The sequence below is a fragment of the Belonocnema kinseyi genome, chromosome 2 (genome assembly GCF_010883055.1).
Source record: "Belonocnema kinseyi isolate 2016_QV_RU_SX_M_011 chromosome 2, B_treatae_v1, whole genome shotgun sequence".
NCBI classification, from domain to species: domain Eukaryota; kingdom Metazoa; phylum Arthropoda; class Insecta; order Hymenoptera; family Cynipidae; genus Belonocnema; species Belonocnema kinseyi.
The window spans coordinates 55,727,464-55,736,885 of NC_046658.1; the positions used below are offsets into that span (position 1 = coordinate 55,727,464).

The 9,422-nt window shown below is 34.2% G+C and overlaps 1 protein-coding gene across 1 annotated transcript in view; it reads left to right on the top strand.

Annotated features, from left to right (window-relative positions):
- The window catches only part of LOC117167041 (transcription factor Sox-19b-like), a 39,346-nt gene extending 35,528 nt beyond the window's left edge, over positions 1 to 3,818 (top strand). The window contains exon 5 of the mRNA XM_033351613.1: positions 1,299 to 3,818. Within this exon, the coding sequence (XP_033207504.1) occupies positions 1,299 to 1,844 (546 nt within the window). The 3' untranslated portion in view covers positions 1,845 to 3,818. The remainder of the gene's footprint in view (positions 1 to 1,298) is intronic.
- Positions 3,819 to 9,422: the final 5,604 nt, after the last annotated feature.

The following is a 9,422-nucleotide window of genomic DNA, read 5'->3' on the forward strand; positions in this document are numbered from 1 at the left end:
GGGGGGGGGGTATTGAGTCGCCACAGCGAATTTACTCATGCGGACGTTATCCGTACTCGAGCAGTATACCTGAAAAGTTTCTTACACCCAGTTTTTTCTGTAAAATCAGCAGAGCCAAAATTAGACTCAGGAAGCTCCAACAATTTGGTTAAATAAGCCCTAAACTCGAGTGACTCAAAAAACAGCGTTACTAGAGTTTTTTAAAGCCGTTTGGAATTTTTATTTGAAAGCTTCCTAGAAAAGTAGAGATGTAGAGACTTCTCTGATCGAAAGTAAAATCGCATATGAAATTCGCACCTGCGATCAGGGTATTAATACCTCGGGAGGATGGGCCCGGATTTTAGAGCGAGGACGGAGGAATAATCAATTGAATGTAGGAACGAGCGATGACCGAAGGAGGCTAAGACTGGTGTAAATCACCGGGACAAAGCCGCTTAACGATCCGACAAAGGGTCTGCGGCCTCGTCGCGAATTATAAAATTAGGAATACGCATCGTGTCGTTTTGTTGTTTCTCGTTTGAAATTTATAGGCATTGGCACTCTTTTTTTCTCCACCCCGCGAAGGGAGATCTAAGATTCCTGAAGATTATATAGCTTCTGCAATCGGTGGATATAGCTTGACGCTCGGTAAAAAAAAATAAAAAACAATTAGCAATTAATGCGAATTTTGTAACCGGTTTTTTGAACCGGGTCCTCAAATCTTAAAGGCTTTCAATTGTACAATCAAACGAGACTGAAATTCAAACTTACACACCCATCTCAGATATTAATTATTGCATTATCGCGTTCGAATCACATCACGGCATCTCTTTTTGGCGTTTTTCTGGTGAGCGTCGGACCGCGACCGGATTCGTTACTCTCCCCAGGTGGAAACTCTTCGATGAGATCCTCGGAAGCCGCTTAGATTCTACCTTCGCTCATAATTAACTGCGTGACCGACTGAGTTCGGTAGCCGACGGGATCGCAGCATGAGGCAAGTTAATTATCGCGATAAAAGGTCCGCAGGTGTTGCCCGGAAGTCCTTCTATCAGCGTCGTGAGATTACAATTGGAATCGCGCGCGGCTCTTTTCTATCGGGGAAGCTCGATACCGGACCCTTACACTATGGAAAGAGAGAGAGAGAGAGAGAGAGACGACTCCATAGTTCCATAATCTCTGCAAAGGTATCGCTTTTATTTTCCGACACCACACCAGTCTAGATAGAACCATGATAGATACCACCTAGCCTATTGAATGACCTAGCACTAAACAATTCCATCAGCGTGCCACTTCGAACGATCTCTCTATTGTTGTTTCAGGTCGTGAGCTCCATGGACGCAATGAAGTACTCAATGGAGGCGGACAAGTACCGAGCAGCCTACATGCCACCCAGTACACTTGCGATGAGCATGTACTCGGACCCAAAATACTTGGACTCAAGCCCCAAGTCTTATCTGGATCGAAGCTACCTTGATTCTGCAAAGGCCTATTTCGAACAGTCCAAACTTTACATGGATCAAAAACCAAACATCTCAGACTACAATCGGTCTAGTTACGAACCGAACAAGCTTTACGAAGAATCCAGCCCAGGAGGTGGTGGATCCATGAGCAGATCCCCAGCAGCTGACTCGCCCGACATCAGCAAACAACAAAATGATGGTAGGACAGATCAAGGATCCTCCAGTGCCAGTACCACATCGAATTCTTCAGCTGCCAGTCCTGGAGCCAACAGTTTGCCAACCTACTACCCTGGACCGGTTCAAACTGGGGGATTACTTGCGCCTCAAATGGGCCAGTACACTGGATACCAAACTTCACCAACGCCAGGAAGCGAATTCCGTCGACCTCTCACGGTAATCTTCTGACCCGACAGAGCGTAGCTCTGATCTCTTTTTGTGGAACATCAGATGTACCGATTCTGAATGCATCTAGCATCTAGCATCTAGCCAATGTCGGGCTTCCGCTGTTGTGGTCTTGAATTTGTTAGTTGCTCTTGAAAGAACAACATTCGTTCAAGCTGATGTAAGTTATGCTAAAAGGTAATAGCGCTTTAAATTGTCTTACTGATTATAATTATAAACTTGGTTGGATATAGACGTGTTATATAGATTGAAGCTGAAAATGAGTTTTAATTGCTGGACTAAAATTATTATCTATGGTAGTAAATCCTCAATTAAATTTGTTTATAAAAGTCTTTTCAACTTTATGCAAAATTAGGCAAGAGTTTGCGAATTGTAGAACCTTTGGTGAAAGAATCCCGCCACAAGGTTGTAATATTAGTGCTCTAATTAGTGCATGAGTAAACAATTTGAAGAGCGCATAATCTTAATTGAGAACCTACATTGGCGATGAAAATGTTGTTAACTCCATGAGACAAACTAATACAACTACTCCCCAGTAATTTGTCTTGAAAGATATTGGCAATTTTACTTGTGCAGTTATCGTTTGCTTTCTGGGCCACAGCGACTCTTGTATCCGAAGGAAATTACAAAAAAGTTCCTTTGAATTTGTTAAAGAAAAAAGAAGAGTTGCTTCTGGCTTCGACGTAAATAACTTGGTCGTTCCATTTATATAAGTCCGTGATCTTTGTTGAAGTATTATAAAAAAAAGTGTACATAATCCTTATGTAAATAATGTAGTCGTCGATCTCGTGTTCCTTAAGAGGATCTGCAAAAATGTACACCCGCTAAGGACACGAGTTTCTGCTACGAAGACCACAGAGAAAGATTCTCATTTTAAAAAAAATGATATTATTTCCTGATTGAAGTCAATCAAAGGCTGACTTTTTCTATTGTTCTCTTGTTGTTTGAAAATTTTATGCGAGGAATGAGTTACAAGGTATTGAAACTAGGAATTTGTTATAAGCATTACAAGTGATAAAAAGTATTATCAGAGCAGAACAAAGTTTTTCTTTTATTTATTCCAGTGAATGGAGAAAGGAATCCTTTTCCGTGGTTCGCGTTTTGGCGTCGTTGTAAATAGATCATAATAATTATCCTAGTTTCTTTGTTATGTCCTTTCGTGGAGAGGACGAAGATTTCGTGCTCGGCCTGGCGCTTTTCATCTTCTCATCGCGGCTCGTAGTTGTGCCACGCCAAAGGGTGCAATAGTTTACATTCCCGTTAAAAACACTCAGAAAGCTCTTGTTTAATCAAACCAACTTTTTGGGATATTGAATAATTTGGAAAATTTGATCAAAAGATTTGGTTGGGCAAACTAAACTTTTATTGAATGAAACAAATATTTTTAAATATCGTATAGAAAACAAAGTTTGGTTGAATGAAACAAATGTTTTTTTCTGAGTGATGGCATAAGGGTACATGGATTGTAGTGTTTGTCAGCGTATTGTACAACTTCTGCTGTGGACTCCCAATGTACCGCTCTTTGTCGATTTAGAGGCAAGTCTTAGTGGGAAGAAATCACGATAAATGTATTTATTTTAATTTTTCCTTTTTCATTTTTCATTTATTTTTAATTTTGTGTTCTTCGACAATCAGTTGCTTTTAATTATTAGTTTTTTTCCTTTATAACGTTTTATTTGAAAGATCTCAATGTTTTACTTCACGAGAGTCGTGATACTACTTCGGTTTTTCGTTACTAAGAATTTTATCGATTCTTCTCAGATTTTACTAGAGGTCGACAGAAAAAGGTCCTAGTTTCCTACCTAAGGATCTCGGGCCTCGCCCACACCTCCTGCGTCATGTGTATTTCTATTGTTATGATAAATATTATAACTACCGGTTATTCGAGTATCATATTCCGAGCAAAACAGAATAATCTATAAATATTGTACTGTACGTGGAGATAACATAATAAAGAATAAGAATTATCCTTCGAAACTTTGAATTTATTTCTTATCCCGATTGTTGTAATGGCCAGCTAATTAAAATTTCATAATACTTGAAATCGTCCTGGCGATGCAGGGTGGCCGCAGATCAAAGAAAACCTGGAAAATTGAAGAAATTCCTTTAAGAACCACTGTCATCAATAATAAGGGCTGTCTCAAAGCGTCTTCTAGTGACTTTTTCTCCAAACATTTTTCAATCACTTTTTTATCACTTTTTTATCACTTTTTAGAGCATATATTAATAGCTACACGCACTGTATATATAGGTATACCGGGCGTGTCAACACATTTTCTCGAGAGTGAAGGAGGAGTAAATTTGCAAAATTGACAATGTTTCATCTCCCATTACGCCTCTCGCAGAATCGATTGAAAAAGACCGCAACCTTCTATGTCATCGGAAAATGAGTCGAACATTTACGTTACTCACTCAAATTATCCAAATTTGGTCGTTATAATCTTGGTTTTATTTTCAGGAATTCTTCATATTAACTTTTGTTCATGTTTTTAATTGTTTAAAGAACAATACCAAGAACTGTCAAGAAAATACGTTTTCGTATAAAACTTTTAAAATAAAGCCATACAATGTTTTTCATGATAATAAAAATTAAAGAAAACTTTATATTTTCATTTATAATGAAAAACTTTTTCTTTTATTGTTTTTGTCCTTGAATCACAGAAAGGTATTAGATTTGTGTAAAAATTGCCCCCCTCACCCCTTTTTGGCCAAATGCTTGACCATTTTTTTAAGATGTGAAAATTCTATGTGCGGCTAATCATAGTATTCGAAAAGTAGATCAATTTACCTTTTTGGATAAAAAGAAAATTATCAGAGTTATAGCTATTTTCAAAATCCAAGAAAACAAATAAAGTCAATATCTGAAGCCAAACAACAGATGTTAGGAAAAAATGCCACAAAACGAAAAATCCTACAAGATTATCATAACAACTTTCTAAAAAATCGAAAATTCAAATTTTAAGAAAAATAAAAAATTCTATTTTGCGGTCAAACTATTCAACAAGATACAAAAAAACGATTAGACAAAAATTGTGCACTTACAAAAGATTTAAAAAGTTGTTATAAGCCACTATGGAAAAAAATGGAAAAAACGAATAGATAAAAGTTGCTTCTCACAAAAAGAGCTGCAAATTTGGCATAAATAATTTTTTTATAGGAAGCGTCGTTTTTGTAAACAAATTAAGTATATAAAAAACGATACAAGTTGCAATACAATAGTAAATAACAGTTTTTTATAGAATGCGCTCCTTTTTAATTATAAAAATAAGACAATGAAAATACGTATGTTTCAATACCAAAGCATATTAAGAATTGCAATAATATAAATTCTTTGAAATAATACATTTTCAGGATAGCTGAGAATAAAAATGTGTGCAAAATAAGGAGCATATATTAAAGTTATCATGAAAAATAAAGTTTATAGATAAATTATTTTGAAATATCTGAATAAGCTGTACCAGGCTGAGATTCAGAAATAAATATAATATACACTTAACAAACAGTGCTGAAGATAATGTAGAAAAGATCACATTTTTAACAAAATCGAGTGCGAAGCATGAGATACCTGAAAAGAATGTGTTCATTTAGGCCGAAGGAGTTTTAACAAAAGAGAATTGGCACTCACTACCAAATTACAGTCGCCGAAGCTTTGACCTTTAATTTTAAAGGGTCTTTCTACAAATATGGGAGAAATATAAAAACATAAAAAAGATAAATACATAATTGTACGCAAAGCGCGAGAACTAACATTCGCGCGCGATGAGAATGTTCCCGCGCAGCGGGCAATTTTTTTGGCCATTCATAAGAGTTAAAAAGAACTATCAAACAATACTCAAATTAATGATCAGAGATCAAAGTTTTTTATTGCAAAATTGTCTCAACTTTGAAAATGTATGGTTTTATTTTAAATATAAGTCTCATCGGAGCCTTCATTGACACTATTTTTCGTTTACAATCTTCGAAACTTTAAAATCCCATATAAGTTATACTGACCTACCGAAAATTGCGACACCCTCTTAAAAGCATTTTATAATTTAGCTTTATATTGAATTGTTTCCAATGGATCTTGAGCTTTGCTCACCTCGCTTTTTTTACCACAGTCTTCTCAATTTTTCGAAGAGTCAGCGCCATCGAAAGATAGATTAGGTTAATATATTGGGACCATCAGTGACCTCAACTCGGTAACACTTTTTCATTTGGTGTCTCCGAGATGGAGTGTTGTCATCTGGACACGTAGATTTGATATTAAAATCTATACTTTCTTACGAAAACATTTCTTATAAAATTTCAAAAAGAATAACAAGATGAAATATTGAATATGTATTCGTCCTTTTTTTCCTGTGAGGTACCACTTATTGCGAAACCATCAAATGAATGAAACGCAAACGAGGTCTTTAAATTCGGACATGATGAAAGCCGAGGGTACGATTAACGATTTGACAAAGCTGAGAAACAAAAGCGACACACTCAAGAGGATAATGACGGTGAAAATTGTGTTTGTCGAGTTGAAAGACGTATGTACGCACGTAAGTTGGTAATTATATAATCACCATCCTTAAGCGGTCGCTTTATTATCGTTAGGTGTTGGCTTATGCCTTTTTTTCCTCTCATCCATTCGCGTCCAGGAGAGTGTACCTACTTATTTATTTCCTGCCTCGCAGAAATTACCAAGTCACCCTTCGTAACGTCATCCTCACTCCTCAGCCTTCCTCTCCAAGCATCTCCAAGAGATTCTACGAAACGCCGACACAGTTTGACGAGGTGTGTGACATCGTTCCGTAACAAATTAACGACAATAACGAATCAAGTGTTTGCTGAACTTTATGTCATGATTCGAAAAAATTTGATTACTTAATTATTTTAAGTGTCAGCGAATCGTAGAATAGAAATGATTAAATTCAACATTTTTCGAGAGCTAGAAGTATTTTTAATAAAACTTAAGCGTTAAGCAATTTAGTTCTGGAAATTTAGCTTTATATCTTTATAAAATATCAAGGATCATTACGAAAGGCGTTTTGAAATATCTTATTCATTCAATCATAATTTAAGAATCAAATTGAAAGTTTCAAAGATGGGTTACCAATGGTACCGTAAACCTGAACCTTGGTACAATGCTTCGAAATTATTGTGAACTGTTAAGAAATGTTTGAAGTTAAATAAAATCAAAGTCGAAACAAATCAAGTAAATTCTATTACATGTAAACTTACTTGTGGTTTATTTAATTTATAGTTGATGTTATATTTAAATTGCATTCTAGAAATGAATAGGAACAACTTACAATGTAATACTTGCATGTATTCGAACTAAATGCTAACTATTTATTTTTAAATTCTAGCACTTGAAATTAAGTTACTTGAATTCAAATTGGATTTTAGCTATTTAAACGCAATTAAAACAATGCGAATTGTATTTTAGTAAATTAAATTGTATTATAATAATTCGAATTGATTTACAACAATTCAAATTTATAGGGTATTACAGTTTAAACAATAAGTATAGCGTTTTATTGTTAAAAGTCCGATTATCCGAAATATACGAAAAAGGTTTTTTTCACTGGATTCTGACCGAAAATATGTACAAATGTTTTTCAGGAAAATCATGTACAAAATAAAGGGTAAAAGGTGATTTAAGTAACAATTCTGTGGGTAATCTTGACATGCCTAAAATCAATATCGGTATGAGGGTAAAATGAAGGCTATTTTTTCATTTGATCCTTACCGATCTTTTACTTGAATCATTTTTTACCCTTCGTTTTTTGTTTAATATGAAAAATGAAAGATTGAATAGCTTTCTCTCTGTTTTTCTTTGTTTTTTAGTTCTCGGCATAACATTTTGCTGCACACTGAGACAAAAATGATAATTTCACAATCAAATATACTATTGAATCAGTAATTCTTTTTCAAAAGCAGATATTTTATTGATTCAAGTATATATATATATATTGTATAGAATTGAAATTTATAAATATCTGCTTTCGAACGAGGTTCATTGATTTAATAGTATATTTATAAAAAACGTATATCAACAAGTTCTCAGAAAAGTTGAAAGAGAAAAAGCTATCAAATCTTTTATTTATTTTTGTTTCTAAAAAATATGTGTACATATTTTTTGTCTTAGCTCAGTGAAAACACAGTAGGCACGAAGTTTTGAAACGTAATTGGAACGTCCTGAAACGTTTCTTGGACGTGCAAATGAAAAGAAGTTATTTGAACCTTTCAGAAACTGTCATAAGTCAGACCAAATAATGTTCTAAAAACGTCTTATGTTCGAAATACTTTTTTAAAAGATCTCTGAAACATTGTATGTTTATGGAACGTTTTATGGACTGACTTAGGACATGTTTGAGCCGCTCTAATAATGTTCTTTAACATTTGTGCTCACTGGAAATTTAAGTTTTTTTTTAGTTTGTTGGTCTCATTTTAAAGGTTATATTATAATAAAAACGTGTGATTTTATCAGATTTAAAATACCACTTTCATTGATTTTTGGAGCGTTTTAAACAGGGAAATACGTACATGTTGGCTTACACTATACACTACTATACATGAACTTTGGTTCATATTTATCCAAAAATTATTCAATTTCTGTTATTATTCTTTTAATTTAAATTGAAGTCTTGTTTGTCTAATTGGATTATAGTAACTAAAAATTGAATGAGTTAATTAAATTAAATAATTGAAATCGAATTCTAGCAATTTAAAATTAATTCTACAAATTCAAGTTTAATATCTTTGCAATAGACCTTTCAGAAATAGATTATTAATTCATTATTACATTATATACATATATATTTTTAATATTTTATTTTTTATATTTTTTATTAATAATTTTTTAGTAGCGCAGACTACGATAATCCTAAATGTGACTGTCATATATTTTGGATGATTTTTGTACTTTAGTATATTATTAAATTGCTCCATTGCCCGTGTAGAAATTCAAATCGGGAACTACTATCGGCGAGAAAACTATAGGCATCTGCCTTTGAAGCTTAACAACTCAGTCAAAAAAAATGCTAGCGCAACAAAAAAAAAAGACATTTAAAAGCTGAAAGTGTTCTACGTTAATGGGCTTGATGACGTTTATGTAATAAAATTTTTGTGCTTAGCAGACTGAAAAATGTAAAAAAAAGTTAGGATTTTTGGGTACATTTGAGAACAGTCAAGTTTAGAGCATTATTTCTTACACAAGGGGCGATGGAAAAAATTTGAAAAAATTCATGAGTGTGAGGAAAACTATTGTGAACCAGTTGCAGTTGAGAAATTAAAAAAATAATAAGAATTGTTGCTTAAAAGCACAAAAACGTGCAACTATATTATCTTCAGTTCTAATGCAGATATTTAAGCGATTCAAACTGCAAACTGTAATTAATAGGCTCTGCATTTATTTTCAATCACTCGGAAGGATGTGTTAGTCTTCCTTTTTGTGAAAATCGCGATATTTTTAGACATTTTTTTATTGGAAAACAAGTGACAGAAAGGAGAGGGGGCCCTTTTTTTGTTTTACTGCCGACCGCTGGTGCCATTCTTCGGCCCCTAGTTCTGAATGCTTGGATGGCACCTGGCCACGGGTCAAAGAAAGAG